The 23948-nt window shown below is 34.6% G+C and overlaps 5 protein-coding genes and 2 long non-coding RNA genes across 10 annotated transcripts; 4 read left to right on the forward strand and 3 right to left on the reverse strand.

The window, feature by feature from the left end:
- Positions 1 to 107: 107 nt before the first annotated feature.
- LOC106390529 (probable methyltransferase PMT5) lies at positions 108 to 3741 on the reverse strand. Its single transcript, XM_013831021.3, has 7 exons — positions 3585 to 3741; positions 2387 to 3316; positions 1869 to 2109; positions 1566 to 1791; positions 834 to 1413; positions 523 to 745; positions 108 to 439 (listed from the first exon to the last, which is right to left on the reverse strand). Exons 2-6 carry the CDS (start codon positions 3125 to 3127, stop codon positions 596 to 598), a joined length of 1938 nt encoding a protein of 645 aa, XP_013686475.2. The 5' UTR covers positions 3128 to 3316; positions 3585 to 3741; the 3' UTR covers positions 108 to 439; positions 523 to 595.
- Positions 3742 to 5700: 1959 nt separating this feature from the next.
- Positions 5701 to 10773, reverse strand: LOC111209292. Of its 4 annotated transcripts, XR_002660928.2 has the most exons (6): positions 7282 to 10773; positions 7133 to 7188; positions 6899 to 7041; positions 6699 to 6795; positions 6490 to 6622; positions 5701 to 6404 (listed from the first exon to the last, which is right to left on the reverse strand). It is a non-coding gene; the product is annotated as an uncharacterized LOC111209292 (long non-coding RNA). The 4 variants fall into 4 exon arrangements; XR_007337710.1 differs by having other exon boundaries at positions 5701 to 6795; XR_007337711.1 differs by having other exon boundaries at positions 6490 to 7041.
- A 286-nt stretch (positions 10774 to 11059) lies between these two features.
- LOC125606308 (probable inactive purple acid phosphatase 9) lies at positions 11060 to 13837 on the reverse strand. The gene has a single exon (XM_048775355.1). The coding sequence runs from the start codon at positions 13160 to 13162 to the stop codon at positions 11234 to 11236; it is 1929 nt and encodes a 642-aa protein (XP_048631312.1). The 5' UTR covers positions 13163 to 13837; the 3' UTR covers positions 11060 to 11233.
- Positions 13838 to 13885: 48 nt separating this feature from the next.
- LOC125606309 (nodulin-related protein 1-like) lies at positions 13886 to 14837 on the forward strand. Its single transcript, XM_048775356.1, has one exon. The coding sequence runs from the start codon at positions 14168 to 14170 to the stop codon at positions 14669 to 14671; it is 504 nt and encodes a 167-aa protein (XP_048631313.1). The 5' UTR covers positions 13886 to 14167; the 3' UTR covers positions 14672 to 14837.
- LOC125606310 lies at positions 14722 to 16077 on the forward strand. The gene is made up of 4 exons (XM_048775357.1): positions 14722 to 14952; positions 15151 to 15234; positions 15317 to 15413; positions 15533 to 16077. The coding sequence occupies exons 1-4, from the start codon at positions 14802 to 14804 to the stop codon at positions 15669 to 15671; spliced, it is 471 nt and encodes a 156-aa protein (XP_048631314.1). The 5' UTR covers positions 14722 to 14801; the 3' UTR covers positions 15672 to 16077.
- Positions 16078 to 16594: 517 nt separating this feature from the next.
- On the forward strand, positions 16595 to 18009 carry BNAA02G36920D (uncharacterized protein At5g01610). The gene is made up of 3 exons (XM_048775358.1): positions 16595 to 16805; positions 17279 to 17333; positions 17420 to 18009. The coding sequence occupies exons 1-3, from the start codon at positions 16704 to 16706 to the stop codon at positions 17830 to 17832; spliced, it is 570 nt and encodes a 189-aa protein (XP_048631315.1). The 5' UTR covers positions 16595 to 16703; the 3' UTR covers positions 17833 to 18009.
- Positions 18010 to 20992: 2983 nt separating this feature from the next.
- On the forward strand, positions 20993 to 22343 carry LOC111209294. Its single transcript, XR_002660929.2, has 2 exons — positions 20993 to 21449; positions 22060 to 22343. It is a non-coding gene; the product is annotated as an uncharacterized LOC111209294 (long non-coding RNA).
- The last annotated feature ends 1605 nt before the right edge of the window (positions 22344 to 23948 follow it).

The following is a 23948-nucleotide window of genomic DNA, read 5'->3' on the forward strand; positions in this document are numbered from 1 at the left end:
TACATTCATTACTCGCACCATTTTATCTAACTTCTAAATTTGCTCTCTCACAGATACAAATCCTAAAACATTCCCCTGGTAGAAGTTTAACAGGTTCAGAAACTTAATAATCTGTAAATAACTCATTTACTAACACATCTCAGGTCTTCAAAAACAGAAACAATACAATTTCGAAAGTAAATAAAAAACGTTATCTTGTTTACAAAATTGAAGAACAAACAAAAATTGGATGAATGAAAAAATTTATATATAGCTACAGTAGTGTTCCTTCCAGACCAAAAATTACAAAGAATATTGAATCTAACTATTTTCTTCAACTCATAGCTACAACTTCCACTCTTACAAAACCTTCTTCAACTGTTCTTCTGTCTGAGAAAAGAATAATTTCTCTACAGAGCTATAGCAGGAGGCATAGTTTGGATCTGTTTTGAACAAATAACTGTACACAAACATCAGATTAGTCCCTTCCTTAGAAGCTCAGTATTTGATTCAGATACACAAGTAAGAGAAGATGGAACTTACCCGTCAAAAGACAGTGTAGTAGCGACTAGTGAGTGTTGTTTATGGTGTGAAAAAAGAATATACTCGCAGCAATTTATTTTTTGAGAAATGGTTTTTGACAGACGAGAAGTCTTTGGTCGCTACCGTCTTGAAGATCAATGACACGTGCTTCCCAACGCACTCGAGTCGCTAGTGCACGTGCCATCTCTATTACTCCCACCTTGTCGCTTATAACAACCCATCCCTATTATAGTAATCACACACACACGAAGGTTAAGTTCATTATATGGGAAGATAAGAAGAAAAACAAGAATGGTGTTTATAAAATGAACCTCTGGGCGAAGAATCCGATCCATCTCCAAGAACAAGTCCATTAAGCTGCACCGTTCTGAGCTAACATGTGTGAGAAGCTCATTGGCATGAAGCATGTCGTACGTTCTTGGATATGTTGGGAATGGTTCACACCAGTCATGTAGAACACCGGCAAAGCCACGGTCAAGTATGAGAGGAAGAGTGTTACGTGCATTGACCGGGACAACGTTCATGACCCACGCGGATTTGCCATGGTCGAGTAAAGCAGAGTTTAAGTTCCCGAAACGAGCATTCATGTCCATCACATTGCGTATCATGTTAAAAGGAGGGAGAGGATCTTCATCACCAGGTCTCTTTGGGTGGTCTGAGAATATCAAAGGCGTAAGCAAGGACCAGTAGTTCTTAAGTGATGTTCTCCATGTTTGTGTATCCTCCAAGAACTCTTCAGGTTTCAAACCATGAATCTCAAGCTCAGCTGAGGTAGTCCTGTTCTGAATAGGTATCCAGCGTTTGCTTGTTGTACCGCTTATACATGGAACCAGTGGGTGGTAATAAGGAACACTATCTCCATCTTTGCAAAGAGGTATTGAATCTTGCGACCTGTACGAAACATGTAATATTAGTTTCGTCCTACTGGTCACTCAGAGCTGGGGACCTCTGAAACAATAGCCAGGATCCTATCCAGTTGAGCTAATGACCTCTGGTTGATATACACTTTCAGTGGCAAGAACATGTCTAATGATCATACTTACCGAGACGAATAGCAATTTGAATCTGTAGTTTTCTGCCAAAGAAACGTCTCATCCTGCTGCCCTATAAGACTCCAGCATATTCTCTTAGACAGCTCGTTCACTCGTGTTGAGATGCTTGTTTTCTTCGTGTCTGGCGAGTTTCCCTGTGCTTTGTTCGTGGGAGAAGTTAAAACAAAGTACCCTCCCGGTTTCAGAACACGATCCACTTCCAAAAGCAGCATTGCATCTGCTCAAGAGACAGACAGAAAACGTCATCACATAATCAGCACATAACTCAAAATTGTGACACTTGTAGTTAGTTACCTTTGATGTCCCAAGTAATGCCACACTGAGCACAGTGGAGCATGTCAAAAGACAATGCAGGATAAGGAAGCTGTTTTGAGAAGAAATTGCCAATCATTGCAGGAAGACCTCTCTCTAAAGCTAACTGGACTTGGCTCCCAGTTGCCTCATACTCAGCTATACATATAGGCATCAGGTTTAGAGACACTAGATGTGCACCAAAGCTTCCAAATCCGCAACCAATGTCTAGCACAGTCCGTACCTGCAAGCATCATCATAACTCTGCTCAGAAGCTCATTAATCACCATACTCTCTCCATTTCACCTGTTTCATATTAGTGTCGTTTTATCCTTTATATTTTTGTTTCATTAAAAGTGTTTTTTTTATATTTTCAATGCATATAAGTTTTTATCCTTAATTTTAGATCATTAATTTACAAAATAATGTATTACATAATAATTTTCTTAATTTGTATGCAAAAACTTAAACAATTATTATGAAACAAGAGGAAATGATAATCTCCAAGAAGCTTGACTTACACCCGCTTGAGCAAACTCAGTGTCACTTCCTAAGCCAATCATCTCAGCGATCTGACGAGCATAGTCTTTAACCCCATCAAAGATCAGCCCATCTTCCGAGTGAAATGCGATTTGATTCTCTTCAAGCAACATTAACCTCGTTGTAACGGTTCCCGAAGAAAGAAACTGGTCTTTGGTTATCTTCACGTTCCCATTCCATATGATATCTCTACCAAGTGGCCACTTAAGCGGTATCTTGTAGTCTCTTGGAGTACGAACTACACATCTCTCCTTCTCTCTCTCAAACTCGCAGTGTCGGTCCAACACGTCACCTTCTTGAAGCCCAGCAAGGAGATTCTCCGTTGAGTTGTAACAAGGCACATAGCTCTCTCTTTCTTTAGCACACAGAGGAAACTCTTTTAGAGTAGTTCCTAAAGAGAGAGATCTTAGATCGAGATAATCAACAGCAGCTTGCTCCTTTATCCTCCTGTAGTTACTATAAATGTTGGGAACAAGTGTTGAAGCTGTAGAAGCGTCGTATGAAGTGGATGACAACGGTGCTAAGATGGTAACAAGAGCTACAAGACCAAGGATTAATAAAAGCAAGGATTTGATCCGTGGTTTGAGACCAAACACAGAGGAAAGACTCTTGAACCAAGGACTTGTCATGTCGAAAACAACTATCTTAACCTTCCTCTTGATGTCCTCATCTTTGTAAAGATTCTGACAAAGTCCAAATCTTGAAGTAGTACATAGACTCATCACATGATCAAGCCCATTTGTGGAAAGCTTTCACAATCCTAAGAACAACAGGGCTAAGTCTTTCCACTCTTATGATCCAAATCAAGAAATGGGCACTAGTGGAGAGATGTAATGAAGCCAAATTGAAGTTAAACAGCTCAAGGCGATGCCAATCACACTACCCCCTTGTGAATCAAACCACCTGCCTACCTGCAAACAAGTCTTCAGATCAAAATCTCCCAAAACAGAAACATTACTTAAAGTAGTTAGTGAGAAACATAAGCCAATTCTGTATTTTTGTCGACGAAAATTTACGTAATAAACTCAATTTTGGAACTTCCATGATGATGAGATCTCGAGTATGGCGAACGAGATGAGAGACCAGATCAGATTAGATTAGAAAACATTAAATGTAGGAAACAAAACAAAAATTCACGACAAAGACTGTAATGAATTTAAGGGTTTTTGAGATGCGTACCTGTAATAATAGATTGTGAAAAAGGATTTAGCTTTGGACCAACAATGGCAAAAGTTCGAGACAAGGAGACCAGAGACAAGAGTCAGAGAATGAGAGAGAGATTCCAATTATACGGGCTCTAGCTTTTAGTAGCTCTATAACCTTTTTCTTTTTCTGATGTGTTGAGTTCGTTTATGGTTTTTTTTTTCTGAATAAATTTCTGTTAAATGAGATGATTAAGAAAATTAATTGAAGGAATTTTTTTTTTTATCAACTAATTGAAGGGATTATATTCCAATGAGATCTTGAAAGCTTTTTGAAAAAAACAGGGAAAATCATTTTGTTAACTTTACTAGGGGTTGGCCCGCCCTACGGGCGGGTGAATTTACATTAAAACTATTTTATATTAAAATAATTAATTATATAAAATATTTAAAATTTTAATTTATAATGAAAATAATAAATGAAATCTGTTTTTATTCTAAAACTTTATTGTAAATTTAATTAAGTTTTGTTGGTTTGAGATGAAAAGACCACTAACAATTTTTCTTTCTAGAGAACACAAAATTATTAAATTTAAAATTAAGGAAAATGTAATGCTTCATATTTTTCTATTTTATTTCCATTTTGAATTTGATATAGTTGAATAAAACCAAAAGTAATAAAACTAATATTTTTTATTTCTAAGAGTATCAGATTTTAATATTATTATAAAAATTAATTTTTCATAATAATATAATATTAATCCACCTCCAAGCTAAATCAAATTAAAAATCAAATGTAATGTGATAAAATTATAAAAATGTTATATTCTAAAGTAGCATATAAATAGTTTAAATAATTTCGTAAATAATAATTAGTATATATTATGTAACAATGAATGATTTTTTATATTATATGTTTGTTTCAGTTTATGATAAATTTTCAATTTATAATTAAATTTTCTTTAATTTTGGTGTTTTACTAATTATGTTTTGTAAAATATTTTGGCATTTGTTGAACTTAAAAAAAAATATTTGTTGGAAATTTCGCTCGTGCTATTTGAAAATATTTTTATAAGTTAATAGTGTTATAAATTAATATAAGCATTACATTTCTAACAAAATTTTACTTGAGTTTCATATCCTATCATACAAAATAATTTAAATGTAGTGTAATCATTAATAATCTGAAAATTAAAATGAACCAAACTGCATATAAATGTTTTCTTAAAATTAGTTTTCTTTTCAAAAAATAAAATTTAAAGAAGTAACTAAACTTTTTTATTTGTTTTAGTGTTGGCTATATTGAATGAAAATATATATTTCCTATCTAATCAAACATCTCATTTTCAGTTTCCACTTAGTAACAATGATAACATCGAAAAACTTATATATATAATTTAATAATTAAATGGTACAAAACAACATAATAACTTTATATTTCATCCCAAAACAATCAAAGAATATGTCATCAAACAAACAATTATGCACATCAAAACTGGAGAGCTTCTGTTTTGAAACTTACAATGATTTTTCAATGATTTCTGGAGGTTCATCATTTTGTTTCTTACTAATTTTTTAAAGCATGAACTTCGTGATAAAAATGAAAATCTGTAAATTTCTTTTTTTTTTATTGTCATTGCTCGAATTTGATGAAAGGTGCGACCATTAGCATCTGTAAAATCTGTAAAAATAAAGTGTGATGTTTAGTGTAACCATTAGCAGCGCGTTGAGTTTCTGGAATCAAGGGTATCAGAGATGTTTAATTTTTTTTAAAAAAATTGGCATGATGACTTAAACAGTTTCGAGTTGGAACTTTACTTTAGTGGGTTGATCTCAGTTTTTGTTATGACCTATGGATAATACGATGAGGAGACAGAATATTAGTGTATGTGTGACAGGATCAGACGGGGTTGAATAATATTTTTTTTAGCTGTTTTGAATATTCTTAACCTCTGTAACCAGCCAGTAGTTCGATGACCAACAGTTTAAAAGCATAAGCAAAAATAGAATTCTTGGAGTAGACATAATTTATTTACGTTAATAAAATGCACTTACGGCGGGGCATAATAGCTGAGGACACACACACATTCGATTCTTGAAATTGAAAATAACATGATAAAAATAACGATATGCTTTGAAAACACAGAGCAAAGTATCTCACAACTCACTTTTCTCAGTTCCGGAATATATTTTTCAGAAAATGAAAATGAAACAGCTTGTAGGAGTAACAATATATTGGTCTATGTAACCAGTTCTACGGTTCAAAATTGTTTAAAAAGAAAGATGCAGAATTCATAGAGAAAAAGAAATAAACGTATAAGTTAAAACACTGAGGAAAATAGCTCAAAGTGATACTTATTCAGTTTATGAAACAATTTAAAAACTGGTTAAGAAAGCAGTTGTGAGATTGAGCGACCTTGTATCTACTCCAATAATCTGAAGCTTAACCATGGTGTGGCTTCTTCGCAGAGTGCGCACACACTGCCTCGACGGACTCCGCAGAAGACATGTCAGATGAAACAGGGATGTCACTTGGTTCAGTAACAGTTCCTGAGAGGCTTTCCACCATCACATGGTTACTGGGTCTGTTGCTGTTGTCATGAATACCTGTTTCAACACTTTGAGAAGGGTCTGTTGTTACAGCTCCAGCTCCTGGAATATCATGGCCAGGGTTGTTATCACCTCCCTGTGGAGGAGTCAAGTAAATGATTAAGCAGAAGTTTTCGTAAAGAGTTTAACAACATGAAGGGAATAGTTTGGTATGACCCCTGAAAGCGGAGGTTGGCCATAATTCGCTGAGTATTTTTGTGTTTCTTCATAGAAAGTGGAAGTAAAATCCATGAACTTACCAAAATATCTGGAATAAAACATATGGAATTATGGGCCTGTATGAGATGATTATCAATAATTAAGAAAATGGGAACGATGTGAATAAAACAAACCAGGCAACTCGGAATTGGTATTAGCTAATGACATCAACTCCTCATAACCTTGGGGATGAAGTTTCTGCTCTCAGGGACCTCTTCGAATAGGAGCAAAACATGGGCGTCCGCAAATCTGAAGCTTTGCTTGCTCCTAGTACCATCAAGAATCGTTTTTTTCTTCTACAGGTGCCAAATTAATAATCAAAACAGACTTTAAGCGCATATACCTTTCCATCAACCAGTATCAGATCAACTCCCATTAGTTCTCCACTTTTCTTCACATTCCAAGCTTTCCCAGAATCGAAGGAGCCCAACTTACATACACTTGTTTTAAAATGAATTCAATCAGACGTTCACTATACTGCAAATAACATTTCTCTGGATTATTAAAAACTGTGAGGATGATGCTTAAGGGATATAGCCTTACCAATAACTCGGCCGCGGAGTGATAGTCGGAAAGTCCTTCCAACGGATAGAAAGCGAGGAAGAGGTGAGAGGCGCTGTGGTGATCCTTGGCCTTCATTCAAACTTACTCTTCTGCTGGCATCTGAGCAATAAGACGCTTCTGTGCTGATAATACTGAGACACGATCATGGAAACTCAAAACTATATTCTAAACTTTGCATATCAAAATGGGTTTTCTATGCTAAATAGATCTCACCATTGCATCATCTCTTTTATTCTTCATAAAAGACTTGAGAGAACTTTTGAATGCGTCTGCAAATGGAATTACAGTGAGATCCATCATCTGTTACACTCTTTCTACATTTCAGAGTTCAACAAAAATCTTAATAAAAAGATAAGTATTACCTTGAAATCATCAGTTATACAAAAGCCTCGGTGATTCCAGATTGAATCTTCTGTGGTCTTCACCATCAGAATCATCGTTGGACCCTTCTTTCTCATCGATTTCGTCAAATTTCGGCGGCATGTTAGCATCAGAGAAGATCTTATGAATGGTTACCACTTGTGGCTTCATCGATTCATCTTCTTCGTCATCGTCGTTGGGTTTGTAGTTTTACGATCTCTTCTGCTCTCTTCTTAGAAATCTTATGGTAATCTGAATCATGTCAACTGACAAAGATATCATATTTGAGTGAATGGATTGCTTTGACGATATGTGGTGAGGGCTGTACTTCCCGCAGATTTATAGTGGTGGTGTTATGGATCTTTGAAACGGACGGAGAACAAATCTATAGTGATTGATTCTGGAAATTGAAAGAATGATTTAAGATAATGCGTTAAGTCGAGAGATTAATAACAGAGATTGATGAAGAAAGTAGAAGAAGATTTGAAACCGTGACGATTTGGTGACGCAGACGGCGAGGTAGGTTAAATGACGTGGCTGAATGATTGGTTGTGAATATTTTAGCTGACGTGGACAGCTTAGAATTGCTTCAATTTAGTAGCTTTTATATAGTGGGATTCCAGCAATGACAACAGTCATGAAAGAAACAAGCGGAGGGGAATAATTGCTATTTACTTTTTTTTTGTTGGCATTTAATAAATTGGTCTCTTTTTCTCTTTTATTTTATTGTTTTCTTGAAATTCATTCACACGAAATAAAGGCACTTTTAATTAATTAATACATGCTGTTGTTGGTGAACAATAATAATCCACTATAAAAATTTCCTGATTTTAACTTTTTTTTGCCTAGAAAAACTCTATTTTTTTGCTAAAAAAAAACTATCTTTTATTGATGTTAGGTTACAGTTTTTATATGTTTCAAGAAAACATAAAATTAATTTAAATTTCGATCATCAGTTTAAATTAGCTTTCTATCTTTTAATAATAATAATTTAAGATATATCACGAAATCATCTTTACTAGTAAAGTCGTAAACACTAATTGACCCACATGTTCTCAATACATCAGTATATAAAACTTGACATAATAAAGATACTAAAAACAACCGCAATAAAACCACTTCCCATTCTCATGATACGTTTTCATTCATTTCTATTCCGGTTGGAATGATGAACATTCTTCAATCTGCTATCAATTCCATGTCAACGTATTTTCAGCGAAACTAGAACCGATCAGTTTATAATCCATGAGTTTTTGTCCAAAACATCGGATCTATTAAGAAAATGTCAGGTGTTACATTAATGATTCATCCATCAACAATTGGAAACACTAAGGATGATGTCAAGAAAAGCTTGCTAATCATCTATGCTTTTGAGATCTCTCTCTCTCGTATACATAAATTAGTTTAAACTTTGATCATCAGTTTAAAGTTTAATTTTTAAAATAATTTTTTTAACTCCCTTAAAATAGCTTTATATCCTTTATAAACCAATGTATTATATTAAAAAAAAATATTCTCAAATAATATCAACTCAAGACACTTTCAACACTAATTAACCCACATATTCTCAATACATAAAACTTGACATAATAAAAAAAATAAAAAAGAAACGCACTAAAACCATGTTCCATTCCCATGGTACATTTTCATTCATTTCCATACCAGTTGGAATGATGAACCTTCTTCATTGTGATGCCAATTTCATATGGCTGTATTTTTATTGGAAAATGTTAAACATATGTACAAACAATACACTGCCACATTATCATACATTTATCTCTGCTTATGAGGTCTCTCTCATATACATAAAATTAGTTTAAACTTTGATCATCATTTTAAATTAAAAATTTTAAATTATTTTTTTAACTTCCTTAAAATAGCTTTTTATCCTTTAATAAACCAATATATTATTTTTATTTTTAATTTTTTTTTCTCAAATAATATCAACTCAAGACACTTCAATAAATTATCTTTAGTAGTAAAGTCGTAAACACTAATTAACTCATATGTTCTCAATACATAATACTTGACATAATAAAGATAATAAAAAAACACTAATTTTTTTTATTCCTTTACATACCGGTTGGAATGAGCCAATTCCATATGGCTGTATTTTTACTGAAAAATGATAAACATATAAACAAACAATACACTGCCACATTATCATGCATTTATAATAAAATAATGTATTCAAACCACAAACTACATAATTACAAAAAAAAACATCTAATGAACTAATATGTTTTATGTTACTAACACCACATATGTAATTTTGATATTAGAAAATTTTGACCATCACTAAAAAGTTTATTTGAAAAACAAATCGTAACACATATTCAAATGATAAAATAAAATCAATACACATAAATCAAACAGTCATAATATCAAAAAAAATAATATATTAAAACAGATAAAACATGTTAAACATCATTTGAAATTCTCTAGTAATAAATCAATACATTTTATAGTTTGTATATTTTTTTTTAGTTACATTATTTTTATCTAGATACGTAATCATGTGGTGTCATATTGTTCATGTAACTAATAATCATTTTTCCTTTTATATTCCTAAACAACCACCATAAATATATTAACCATGCCACAAAAATGGAACTTAAGTTTATGCGATCAAAATCAAGAAGATGATTTTTTTTGTTAAAGATGCAGTTAAGTTTTTTTTTTAAATACAACTTTAGGTAGTTTCTACCATCAAAATATTTTACTTGAATTGGCTGCATCAAGTACTGTCTATCTGCACAATCTTATTCTTCTGTCACCTCATCTAGCTCGTAAGAATCTTTAAAGTTTTAAGTTTGGATAGTTAGAGAATCTTTATGCCATTTTTTCGAAATCAACCGCTTTAGTTAGATAGTCTACAAGAGTCTATAAACACTATAAACACACATGAACGGAAATAATTCCCAATTATTACTCAAAGAAGGGTATAGTTCGAAAGAACATCAATGTCTGCTATCCGTTTAAGGGAACCCGATTAAACCGAATCAAAACACAAACCAAGCTGAATACAAACCGAACCGAAATCAATCCAAACTAATTAAGGTTTATTTCAGTTGAAAAAATTCTAAAACCAAAATAATCAAACCGAATCCAAACCAAACCGATAAAATAACCGAAGTGTCCACTACTAATCATCGTGAATTGAAAAATCTAGGGTTAGGGGTTAACTCAATTTGGGGACTTTTGAAAAGTTGGGGACACACTCGTCCATGTGCAAAGTTTGACTTTTGAATCAAAATTCAAGTTACCCAATACTCAATTAGAAAAGTAAACCGACTTTGGATCTTACGATTAATCATAATTGTCGGTCGGATGTTTTAAACTCATCCATCAAAATCAAAGTGATATCTTTTGCCTCTAAATATTGAAAGTTCCCATATGTAAATTATCAAAACGTTTATTGTCAAGAAGGTGACTAAAACTTTTGGTTCTTACCATTCAGGTTTTTAATTAAAAACAAGGGATTGAGGCGACCTTTTGATGCAAGAGTGCAATGCTAAGCATGTAAGACACCTGAACCAATTAGACGAATCTCATGTTTCTCTGGAGAAGACGCCTTAGCTACTGTTTTAACCCCACTATTGTCTAAAACGTTCACTTGTCTTAGGTGCCGTAGGTACTGTTGTAACCCCATTGTTGTCTAAAATTTATAAGGTCGTCTATCTATTTATTGCAAATAAAAATTACATAGCCTCTCTTTTCTTTTTTTTTATAAGGTCGTACTTTTTTCTTTTTTTTCTTTAAAAAAAAATAGAAGAAATGTGTTAAAAAAAGCCTCTTTTTTTTTATTAAACAAAATCTGCTAAAGTAATATCGCAAAACTAAACCCTTCAAAGCCTTGAAGAGGTTAATAAGCTTTTTGGATGTACCTTTCTATAATAAGAATGCTATACATAACTTGTGGGACAAGTAAAACAAAAACAAGTCCAAGCTGAATCATGTCTCCTCCTCATTCTTCACTTGGATCCAACGCCCAGTATTAGATGATCCAGCTCCTTCTCTTTTTCGACGACTAAAGAAACCGATAAGATACCCCAAAACCACTCCCAAAACCATCACACTTGCTCCTTCAATGTACCACAACACCTCAAACTCAGATTTAGATCCCAGGCTTGAGTCTTTACCATCATCATCACTACCACCGCTAATAACTTCCCCTGAAGCCAAAATCTCAACCTTGTCATGAACCTCTCCATCATGGTTCCCCACATAAGAAATAGTAAGTCTCTCCTTATCAGCAACCAAACGAGTGTACCCAAACTCGCCTCCACGGTACATCGACCGAGCAGGCTGAGGAAATATCGGTACATCCGGATGATTAGGCCTCGGTTCCCAAATCGGTTGCGTCTCTTTCCCAGCCATACCGATCACAAGATGAACAGGGCTCCCATGCCAACGCTCACCACAAGTGTTGTTACTAATCGGACAAAACCTCTCGTATCTATGAACATGTCCCCATAACGCAACCGTCACGTTGTTCTCAACGAACAACGGTTCCAAATGCTCGATCATCTTCACTCTTACCGCTATATCACTACCTTTAGTACTCGTAGTGTACATCGGTCTATGCCCTTGCACAACCACAAACGGCGTCTTGCTCCTGTTAACAGACTCTAAATCACTCTTGATAAAACTATACTGCTTCCCTCCTTTAAGAAACTCCGTCTCGGTCGAAATATAAACGAAATGGACCGAGCCCATGTCGTAAGAATAGTAAAGGTTCCGAACCTTAGCTTCGGATGAGTTTCCAGGCATGTTGAACTTAACACTATACGGTACACCACATTCTCCACCACTATCTTTACCGTACACGTAAGCAGCCCAATCTGGCTTCCACGGCTGCATAGGCCAGTCGTACTCGTGGTTACCGATGCAAACATGGTACGGGACTTTAGAAGCTATAGGCTCGATTTGATGAAAGAACTCATCCCATATCCACGAGTAGCCTTTAGCATAGCTTATATCACCAATGTGTGACACGATCGCTGCTTTATCGTTACCTAGAGATTTAATGTCACGTAAGATCCACTTCACTGTTGATAAACTCTCCTCTTCTCCGCGGATAAACGTTCTGTAAGGCGTGGAGCATCCCATGTCTCCGAACATGAACGCTAAGGTTTGGTCTGAATCGTCGTTTCGAGACACGAAGCTGTGGATCTCGCTCCATCCTTTGGACTCGCTCCCGACTTGGTAATAGTATTTGACTCCTGGTTTCAAGCTCTTCATGACGGCGTCGAATGTCCAGCCTGGATCCCTCCAGCCGATCGTGGTATTCGCCGGCGCGTGGCACATACGCTCCCTCTCGTAACTAACTCCACGCGCTTTAACCGTGTTGTTTAGTCTCTCTTTGACCTCTCCGTAACGAGCTAACCGCTCTTCGCCGTCTCCTGTAACGAACATCACTCGCATTTCGTTAACCGTATCTGTGTAGCTTAAATGAATCTGATCCGGCCGGTTTAACCGGAATTTTAACCGGTTAGATTCGGTTAAGAGATGGCGCGTTCCGGGTAAAGGGTTGTGGTCGTGGTCTTTGTGTTTCGGGTTGATTTCGGATTGGGTCCAGCGGAAGATCCGGAAAGAGTAATCGGATCGGAGATTGGTTAAAGGAAGGGAGATGGAGCCCGACCCGGTTTGCCAATCGGGCGAATCGGAGAGGAACTTGTAGCCTATGAAGTGGTCGTGGGGAGATTCTGGTGGAGAGTAGATTCCTAGCCAGTCGAGATCGGAGGGTGATTCGACGCCGGTCCATTGGATCGTGACGATGTCGCCGGATCGGTTTAGGGTTTGAGGGGTGAATGAGATCGTTGGTGTGGAGTGAACGGAGGAGATCAAGAGGAAGAAGAAGGAAGAGTAAACGGCGATCATGGTGACGGTGGAGATGGTGGTTAGTTGAAAAGTCAACGTTTTTTAGTTTGTTGGGTTTTGTGTGTTTGGGTTTTGGTAATAAATCACCTTTTTAGCTTTTAAGGAGTGATTATTAAGTCATTTTTGAAACCAAACTTGATTTATGACATGGCAACTTCTAAAAAGACTGATATTTTTTTTTTACCTTTATTTGACCAAATTACTTTTGTCGCATGTGATTTTAATAAAGCAGACTAGTCATGAACTCGGCATTGGCTTTGTTAAGATGATGCGTTTGTCTCTGTTTCAGACACAAAACAGAGGATACCCGCGCACACACCCAAATTTATACTGGAGTATGAATAAAAGATTTAAAACATTTAGTGAGGTGAAATAATGGAACGGGGGAGATTCAAAGGGGTGACCTGAGAACACAAAACTCAATTGGTTTCAGTGGAAATCTTAAAGAAACAAGAGGATCCGTGTTCTCATGACACTCCTTTGAGATCTCACCTGTTGTTCTTCGCTTCTCCATGAATTACGTAAAGGGAAGCTTTTCCTTTTATATAATAATACATTAGTTTCGTCTTCTTGGTATTCGTTTTTGTTCACTTCTGTTTATGTCATGACAATGTCGTCATCTTGTTGCCAAAAAAAAAATTATAGTATGTGTGGTCATCTTCGCGACATCTTTTAGTGTTACTCAACTAAAGTTAGGCTCGGACATATATCAACACTTGGGGTTTACTTGAGCCCACCAGAAACCCATTGAAAGCCTTCTATTATTTCAAAGCTTACTTTACTCTACCGACAAAGTCAATGGTCAGAGTTGGATAGCCACTATCGTGGCCACCGGTTCTATTTTCCCGTGCCACACATCAAATCTTCAACCAACTAATCCTTACATATTGAATGTTTTAAAGTAAATATGTGGTGCAAGAAGTAGTGGATAAAAAGAATAGTAGACAATAAATATCTTGTTATTGTACATTTCCACATTCAAGATTGTCAAGACAAACACGAAACATGGATTTTCTCACCGATCAACTAAAAAAGAAGTTCTCCGACAAGAAACCAGAAAGTTCAGAACCGGAGACGAACCACAACAAAAACAAACCCGGTCATGCCGGTCCAACAACTCATAGCGGACATAGGCCAGCTACCAACGCTGAGCTCATGGCTAGTGCTAAGATTGTAGCCGAAGCTGCTCAAGCCGCTGCTCGCAATGAGACTGCCAAGCTAGACAAAACTAAAGTCGCCGGAGCCACCGCTGATATTCTCGACGCCGCCGGTAGATACGGCAAGTTTGATGAAAAAAGCGGTGTGGGTCAGTACCTCGAAAAGGCTGAAAGTTATCTCCACAAGTATGAATCTACACACTCTCACTCCTCCAGTGGTGGCAGCCACGGCGGTGGTAGTCACGGTGGAGGTGCTGGAGAACTGGCGGGTAAGAAAGGGGATGAGAAATCGGGAAGTGGTAGCCATGGGTTTGGAGACTATGCTAAGATGGCTCAAGGTTTCATGAAGTGATTAATGTTTTAATTAGTAGATTAAAAATAATTAAGTATCCTTGCATAATTACTTTTAGTAAGTTGTGGCTTTATGAATTATTAACCGTGGGATCTGTGTATGGTGTTGGAACTTGCTGATGTAAAATAAAATGTTTCTGTTTTATTTTCTAAAAAATGTTGATCAATTCATGTTCTTCTCTACACATGAAGAAGTTACGTGCAATGGACATAATTTTCAAATAAAGCTCGAGTTAATTGCACTTTTCCTTCAGTTGAGAAGCCTTAGAATCTTGAAAACAAGTGAGTTTTTTTTATTATCATATAAAAGGAATATATATTCTGAAAAAAGCTTTTTATTATCATTTTAAAAAAAAATCTTGAGGATTTCTCATCTTATCTCCTCCTAAGAACTACACTATCTTCATTTTTCATCTCATTCAATATAATATATGTGTATGTATCATCATCATAATTTGTGTATTCTCGGATCATGCTCAGCCGAAGCAGGCTTAATGTCCGGAAGTCCCGGTATAGAATCAATTCCGGAATTACCAAAGCTCGAGTCCCTTGACCGTTTCAATGGTACTATACTCTTTCAAATTCTTGAATTCTTTATGTTTTGTCTGTCTGTGTCTGCTTCAAGAAAAATGCTTGTTCATTGCAGCTAAGAACCAGAAGTTCTACGCTGAAAATGATTCAAGGTTCAAAGAATCTCCAATACTCAAGAAGCTACTCGAGAACTCCAAACTAAACAAAGAAAAGTAAGTGAAAGTCTCATCATTTTATTCCTTCATGCATGCCCATTTGGTCTTCTAAGTGGTACAGAGCCAAGATTGTGGACATGTGACATTGGTGTTGTGTCTTTTTTTTAATCCTTCAGGAATGAAAAAGCTATTCAAGACAAGTATTGTCTAAGAGGAGCAGAGTGGGGAGTAGGAGACTGTTCAACCAATGGAATAACAGATGAAGAGAAGGAACAATTCATCACAATGTTGAAGAAGAAGACTGGTCTTGAATAACATTTTCAAAATCACAGTTATTTATGTTGAATTAGAGAATGAGATAATCTATGCTAATGTAGATCAAATCATTTTGATATCCACGAGAGAAAGTGAAGCAATACCATTCACAACCACTGATTTATCAGCTCCAGAGCCTTCATCTTCTTTATCAGCATCAACCGCCACAATGTCCTCTGGTTTCTTCTCGTTGGCCACAAGCAGCTTGAAGACATGAAAGGCCTCTCTATCTGAATTTTCTTGATTGGTTCTCTAAGTAGATTCATCATGATTCTAAAATTATCCATCAACACATGTCTCTTCATAAAGTAGCTTCCTCTCTCCAGCAACCTCGTGTTGTACTCTATCATCTTAAGTAACTCCGTACAATCTGTTTCAAAGATAACGAAATGGATGTTTTTTATCACACAGCTTATTATATAACATGGATTTATTTTCAGTGAATAAACCAAAGTGAATCAAAACTAAACCGGAATTCGGATTGAGATGAAGTCGCCGGTACAAACATGAAGTTGGTTTTTGAAATGATTTGTAACCCTCTGCCTGAGCTAGTTGTTTGTAGAATAATTGCATTAGTGCTGAGCTACAATTATTGTTAGCCTCTCTGCTGTAATATCGTTTTATTATTGGGTCCCACCGCATCTTCTCATCATCCATAATTTTATTCGCTTTAAAACTAATCATGCATTTTCTACAAAAAAAATTGTAACAATTTATAAATTCTAAATCAGCTTTTGAAATAATTAATTTTCAGAAAAGGGAAACTTTATTTTGCAAATTCAAATTAGACGGTTAGCGAGTCTTCTTCCTCGTTTAATTAATAAAAGATCTTAAAAGTTTTCGTAATTTGAAGATTAAGCCAAATATAGCGGTAATTAATTAAACTGAAAAAGTAGATTGAAAACGCCGTCGTTCGGTATATCTTTCGAACAATTGGCCAAATGGAAACATGTTGAGTCGCCGTTTTCACTCTGTTCTGTCACACTTTTAAAAGCTGTCTTTACTCTTTGAGAGAATCTAGAGGAGAAGAAAATGGAGAAAGCTTTAACGAAAGTGACGAGCTTCAAAGTGGGAGGCTCATGGATCTCGAAGAAAGCCAAGGAAGAGCTCTCTAACATCACCACTGACCTCACTGTGAGTGCTCATTTGATGAATCTTGAATCTTTTCTTGCTTCTTTATTTTTCTCTGGGGGTTTGCATGTAATTCATGTGTGAAACTGATGGGTTTGGTCGCATTTCGGTTTAAGGTTTTGCGTTTGGTTTAAAAAGGATTCTATTGTTCAAAATCTTGTGTAGTGGATGTTACAAAACTCTGGAAGAATCATAGATCTAGGAAGATCTGATTAACTGTTTACTAGAAAAGATGAATTCTTTTAGCAATGATGTGTTCTTGTTATTGCTTTTGACCTAAGCTAAGAGCCCTACGTTGAGTTGATGTCAATTCTATGACTATTCAAGTAACATGATCTATAGGTTATACCTTCTATGTCTGTCTTTATAGGTTTGGCTATTTATTTTTGATATATGGTTTATTCTGCACTTGTTTGTGTTTTTCATTGCTACAAATTGGAAACATAATGTTGATGTTGTTTCTTTTTCTTTTCCAGACTTTCTCTAGTACCGTTGAAGAGAAAGCCAAATGGGTTTTTAACAAGCTTAAAGGTAAACACCATTTTTATTATTCTCATTGATAAACAATCTAAGAAGATTCCGACAATTCTTAACCTGATATTCCTCTTTTAAAACAGGGAAACCACTCAAAAGCTTACCAGATCTTCTCAAAGAATACAACTTACCATCAGGACTCTTCCCACAGAACATAATCTGCTACGAATTCGACGAGACAAAGAACAAACTTACGGTCTTCTTCTCTACACCCTGCGAAGTCACATTCAAAGATGGATCAGCGATAAGGTACGCAACACGCGTGAAAGGGATCTTGCTTAGAGGGAAACTGATGGGTGTTGAAGGAATGAAGACCAAAGTGTTGGTTTGGGTCAAAGTCACGACAATCTCAGTCGAGAGCTCGAAATCAGACAAGCTATGGTTCACTGCCGGTGTTAAGAAGTCTCGATCCAAGAGTGTTTATGATACACCACATGATGCTATCAAAGTCGTTGGAGAGTTTTTAAGATGGGTTATTATCATATTTGATTTATGAATTTCATATTGGTTATTTGGGTTTATTTGCATATTGGAAAGAGGTATATATATAACTCTCATTATGGTCAAATGTGTTTGTGTTTCCATGGCGCTCATGTTTCTTACATTATGCAAGAAATCAAAAATGTTTTTCAAAATATAGTGAAATTGAAAGTAACCAACGGTTATTGTTATATTTTGCTGGCTTATTGTTTAAAACTCATAAGTTATATAGTACTATGAATTTTTAGGTCACATTTTAAGTTGCGCTATGAATGTTATATGGTTTAAGTAGGCATGGGCATTCGGGTTCCAATCGGATTTCGGTTTTATCTAACCGGATCTCGATTTTTTGGGTTTATCAAAAACATCTTCATTCGGGTTATATGAAAGTTTGTTTCAAGACCGGTTCGGGTCCTATCGAGTTCGGGTCGAGGTTAGTAAATCTTCAAAGAACCGGTAAAATCCGATATATTTTCGGGTTCGGATACCAATCTGTTCTTTGGTTTAAAAGTACATGATTTGTACCTATTTTGTAGCCAAAACATAAGTAAATCGGTTATTCGGTTATAAAGTACCTGATTTGTACCTATTTTGTAACCAAAACATAAGTAAAATCGATTCAAAAATAAAAAATGAACATTAAACGTGATCATTCAAAATCAAACAAAAGGTAAACATAGTTATTAATTGAAGAAACTAAATAAATGAAAGCATAAAACTAAAACCAAGTTCCCATGAAATGAAAAAAACATTATTCAATGAAAACAAAATCAAAAAATTGTAAGCTTCACCGTCACCTTCAACCATCAACCTTCATATAATAGATCATTATTTTAGATATTCAATAATATCTTAGTGTATTTTGGATACATATTAAGAACTGAGACATGTTTGGTACACGTTTTTTTTAGGAATTTTGAATGTTTCGGGTTGTATCGGATATCCATTTAGGTCGGGTTCAGTCCGGATAATACTCATAACCTGAAATACCATAAAACAAGATTTATTCGATATTTATGTCGGATCCGGATAGGTTCAGGTTTTCGGATTCAGTTTAATTTTCCCAGCCCTAGGTTTGAGTCTTGTTTTAGCCAATATTCTGATCTTGTAATCTATCAAATTTTAAAAATTTAAGATAGTTTAAAGTTTACAGATTTTAAAGTTTTTGCAGTATGCATTGGATTTTGAGTTCAATCATTTATTCATGAGACTCTATAAGAAATTATTTGAAATCCATCTAAAATACAACAAATTTTAAAATCCTTAAAAGTTAAATAACACTAAATTTAAAAATTGGATCTAAGTCATTCATTGAATAACACTAGATTTTAAAATATAATTTATAATCATCATTTGAATAACAATGCATTGTATTTAGATTTTATATCTATTAAAATACATGATTGAATAACTCCACCTTATAAATTTTCTTATATTTTAATATAAATAAATAAATAAATATATATGAATATTCATTTTCAACACGTACCCGATTCCTAATTTTTCTAAAAAAACTCGCATCTACGTCTCTATACGGTTCTGCATCCACGTACCGGTTCTAACTGAAGACCGTGAGAGTGGAGGTAGATCTGCTTCAGTACAGAGAGAAAGATCAGATGAAGCTACTGAAAGAAATTATTCTGGTTGTTGTTCAAAAGAGAAGTGTTTCCAGGTTATTGTAAATGACCAGACTTCAGAGAATGGGAAGGGAAGCACAACATTACAGTGATGAATCTATTTGTGTTTGAAAGATTGAACAATTGAGGAGATTGTAGAGGCAGTAAAAGGCTAGGTAGATTTGCAGAAAACATGGTGAAACGGTGATATGAGTCTTATGTATAAAGACATGTACATTAGGTTCATGGAGACTAAAGCTTTGGTTGAGAGAAAATTGATCGTGAAGGGGTAAAATGACTTTTTAGGAAGATAAAAAACATTTATTAAGTACCAAAAATCTGCTTATATCAACTATCAAGTTTAGCAATTATCAAGTTTCAAATATACAATGAACCGAGCAATTAAATAAAGCTATATCTATAATCTCATATCAAAAACTATCCCAAATGAGAAAATGTTCCATTGCAGGTAATATCAGCTTTTTACTTTTTCAACTAGGTAGTCATACAATTCCATCTTTCCTATCCTTGCTTTAATGTGAATGGAGTGTATCCAGCCTGAAACATGAACATTCCTTTGTGTAAAGGGAGGTTTATGTTGTTTCAAAAAGCAGAAAATATCAAAGTACAAACCTTGTCAGTGATCTCTAATGTTGTGTCATATGTCTTGAAGATCTTAGTGATTTCCAAGCACCGATTGCTTGCAGCAAAGTGAAGAACAGTCCAACCTGCTTTATCCATGTTGTTGATCATAGAATCATCTGCACTTACTAGCATTTTCACTACCTGCAACCAGGAAATGATTACACAACTTCACAGTGTGAATGATCTAGTAGATTAATAGCACCACTACAACCTACGATTACATATTCTAAATCCCCTAACTTCACTACCTCAAGACTAAAGTGACAAAGTCCGCTAACTTCTCCTTACAGTACACACAATTTTTTCAAAGGTTTCTAACCGGTTAAAACCAGATTATGCAGTTAACTTCATTACCTGAAGATTCCACTCACAAAAAGCATTTATACGCTAAGGTTTCTCATCATTTGATACAAGGGAAATCACTTTTGTTTTGTAAGACTTCACATCATGCATAAGAGGGCTTTGACCCTTTTTATTTGAAACATCAATCAATGCTCCTATTTTGTAGCAGATAGTCACAATTCTCCAATTTTCTTCGGTTAGTTGCTATGTGAAGATGTGTCCTTGAGTCTGTCAATGTCATTTATTTCGGCACATGTCATAGAACACATAAATAAAGATTTTTTGAAGCTGACTATTCAATAAAGAAAGAAACGAAATAAGTTCAATACCTTTGTTGATAAGTGTTGACATAAGCTCTAAATTACCAAACCTAGCAGCTATATGTAGACTCTCGATTATATTCTACCATGATTGCTCTATCTTGTGAGAAGGTAATACATTGTAGATTTTATTGTGTGTCATCTTGTCTCATTGGTCTTTAGCAGATGTCCAAGGCTAAAAAGGAGAGGATTTAACGTAAAGATGTACATAAAGAAAGAAAAAAGAAAAGAAAAGAGAGAGAGAACCTTGGCTTCAAGTTCTTCACACTTTCTCTTCCACTTTTTAAAATGACTTTATCTATCTATATGATAATATTTTGTTCCTTCTTTGTGCATTTTATATAAAGATTCATAAAATTTAAAGGAAATCGTGTCTATTAAATTCAATTGTATTCCTTTAAAATCTAAAATAAATCTTTTTGAGAAATGCATTATAATCTTCAACAAATCATTTAAAATACTTAAAAATCTATTATTTATATCTTCAGTTAAATTTTTTAAAAATTTGTTAAATTCTTGAATCTAATACCATCTCCAGATACATAGCCGAAAGAATTATTATAATAACTAAAGAAAAATTATTTCTAATACGGCTCTAGCTCACCTTTAACAGTCTGTCATTCTCTCATAGTAATGCTATGTTTCTTTTTTATTGCTTTGTTTCGTCTCTTTTCTACTCTCTATGTTCGCAGCCGAGATATTTTTCGGAGGTATGAAAATTCTTCTCTTTTAATAATTTGTTTGCATAATCTAAATTTTGGGACTTCAATTTCTTTCAAGTTTCGATGTAATTTTACTGGGTTATCTTCACCAAACTTCGATGTTTGTCTTTTTATCATTAATTTATGTCCATGTCGTTCTCTTGTGTGGCTTTTGTTGGTAAATGTGGTCAGAATCACTTATGGGTTTCTAAAAGTTTCATTAATTTTACCTTCTCTTATGTCTATGTTGTTCTCTTGTTTGGTAGATTAGATATTTATGGGTTTCTCATAGTTGCATTCTTTTCATCTCAAAAGCTATGGATTTATGATCAGAAATTGCAACTTTTATCTTTTTCCAACTTGGTTCAAGATTCGTTGTAATTTTACTGGATTTTCCAACTTTCATGTTGTTCTCTTATGTGACATTTGTTGGTAAAGATGGTCTGAATCGCTTATCGGTTTCTCAAAGGTGCTTCTTTTTACCTTCTATCTGTGCGTGTTTCATCTCCAAAAGCTACGATCATAAATTGTAACTTTTTGTTTTAAATCTCAAACTGATCGAATTAGTGTGTGTATCCATCTGAGATTTTTGTGAGTTTTATTTGTTGTTTCTTTGCAGTCAATATATGGATCGTTGATGTAGACTTGGCCCTTCTTGCTCTGCAAAATGATGATGAAGACTGGTCTTTTAGTAGAATAGGATGAAGAAAATAAACTTAAGAGCTATATGGTTTTGAATCATACTATGCTTTGAGAGCATTCTATTTTAGAGTAATATATAGAAAAAAAAATTATAGAGTACCAGTTGAGATGGTTTGATTAGGTCGTAACTTTATTGTCAACAATTTGAATTTCTTAAAAATGAGAAATTAATAATTTTATTATAATAAATTAATTGGCTATAAGAAAGAGTCACGTGGTAAAAGAATGTATAATAAACAGATGAAAGAAACCGATTCTTGTGTTCGTTCACCCCTGCTTTTCTATTTTTTCACCTTTTATCGTTATCTGCGATGGAAGTGGCCTTGAGATCAGTATCTCTTGTGTTTTCTTTCAACTAATTTGAGACATTCCAAGAACATGTTTTGTATACACCTATATAAATCCTTAAGATGTCTGTCCCAAATAAATTGTGAATGTAAAGTCCACTACTCATGACTATTAAAAATATCATTCCGTATCAGTCTCTGTGTTTCTAATGTTGAGTCACTCTTGTTGAGCACAAACCGTTCAACACACTTTTGAAAGACAAGCTCGTTTAAGCTTGTCTTGGAGAAATCAATTAAGAGATGGTGACAAAAGGATTAATATCATTAAGATTTCTTCAACATAATTTACACTGTAAAAATCATACATCTTAATTTTATAGGATCAAATAGAACACAACAAAACTTTGAATACCTTTATGTGTGATTAGCAATCAAGTTTATAAAGTATCCCGTATCCGACTCATCAAACCGTTTGAAATCATAGTTCGTTCCTAGCTTTCTTGATGGGATAAGTGAAGACACGATTCGTTGTGGCAGTGAATGAAAAGGGTCCCAACGTGGTTCCCACAGATATTAATGGTGGCCTGATTTCAAAATTTGATTGGCCCCCTCCAAATGTCAAGTTGATTGACTCACTCTCTCACTCTTTATCTAACCCACACGTTTCCGTTTTTCACAGTTTCATGATGATGCCAACAAAATGTTAAAAGGAATATTTTATTGATTTGGAAAATAATATTCATGGCAGGAGTGAACTTCATGTGTTTTGTCTTAACAAAAACAGGTATTATGATTAGGCTTATTCCGACCATACCTTCCGGTCCATTTGTGCACACGTGGCGGCTTGCTATTTGTAGGACGTGGTGATGACAAACTAGTTACAAACTATCCGAGTCGTGCTTTGGTGCTGCTGCTGTTGACTTGTGAGGCACAAAAAACCCTCGTTGTCTTTTTAGGGACATAACGTAGTTCCATACCATTTTTTTTTACAAACAATAATAACTAAACTATGAAATTTGACCTATACCATATACCGACGCTTTTTATAACTTCCTTTTCCTTATTAGTCATAACCCAGTTATTATGAATAAAACACGACTATTTTTTAACGAAAACACGATATATTAAATATTTCTTCCGTTTTTTTTATATAAGTCGTTTTAGATAGATTTTACGTTTCAAATTATATGACGTTTTCGATTTTTATGTAAAATTTATTAACACTTAGTGTTATAGGACCAATGATAATATACATTCATTTATTATTGGTTGATTTGTTGTTAGATAAATAATTAATGATGTTTTTGTTGATAAATATAAAAAAAATTAATGATTTCTTAATCTATGTACACAATTCTAAACGATTTATATTAAAAAAATGAGGGGATTAATACGTAACATAATTTATTACATAGCTAGTTTCTTTTTATAAGAATTCAAATTTTGTGTCTATAAACTATTAAAAAAAATTATTGATTGAACATTTTTGCATGAGCTACTTCTCTTAGAATAATTCAAA

The sequence above is a fragment of the Brassica napus genome, unplaced genomic scaffold (assembly GCF_020379485.1).
Source record: "Brassica napus cultivar Da-Ae unplaced genomic scaffold, Da-Ae ScsIHWf_840;HRSCAF=1196, whole genome shotgun sequence".
Classification (NCBI taxonomy): Eukaryota; Viridiplantae; Streptophyta; class Magnoliopsida; order Brassicales; family Brassicaceae; genus Brassica; species Brassica napus.

Bases quoted from the DNA above. Each gene is read 5' to 3' on its own strand.
- LOC125606308 (XM_048775355.1), bottom strand. From the start codon at position 13,162: ATGATCGCCGTTTACTCTTCCTTCTTCTTCCTCTTGATCTCCTCCGTT.
- LOC125606309 (XM_048775356.1), top strand. From the start codon at position 14,168: ATGGATTTTCTCACCGATCAACTAAAAAAGAAGTTCTCCGACAAGAAA.
- BNAA02G36920D (XM_048775358.1), top strand. From the start codon at position 16,704: ATGGAGAAAGCTTTAACGAAAGTGACGAGCTTCAAAGTGGGAGGCTCA. The intron at 16,806-17,278 runs GTGAGTGCTCAT...TTTCTTTTCCAG, and splicing joins ACATCACCACTGACCTCACT to ACTTTCTCTAGTACCGTTGA. The intron at 17,334-17,419 runs GTAAACACCATT...CTTTTAAAACAG, and splicing joins GGTTTTTAACAAGCTTAAAG to GGAAACCACTCAAAAGCTTA.
- LOC125606310 (XM_048775357.1), top strand. From the start codon at position 14,802: ATGTTTCTGTTTTATTTTCTAAAAAATGTTGATCAATTCATGTTCTTC. The intron at 15,235-15,316 runs GTACTATACTCT...TGTTCATTGCAG, and splicing joins GTCCCTTGACCGTTTCAATG to CTAAGAACCAGAAGTTCTAC. The intron at 15,414-15,532 runs GTAAGTGAAAGT...TTAATCCTTCAG, and splicing joins TCCAAACTAAACAAAGAAAA to GAATGAAAAAGCTATTCAAG.
- LOC106390529 (XM_013831021.3), bottom strand. From the start codon at position 3,127: ATGAGTCTATGTACTACTTCAAGATTTGGACTTTGTCAGAATCTTTAC. The intron at 1,414-1,565 runs GTAAGTATGATC...TGTTTCGTACAG, and splicing joins TCAAATTGCTATTCGTCTCG to GTCGCAAGATTCAATACCTC. The intron at 746-833 runs GTTCATTTTATA...TTACTATAATAG, and splicing joins ATCGGATTCTTCGCCCAGAG to GGATGGGTTGTTATAAGCGA.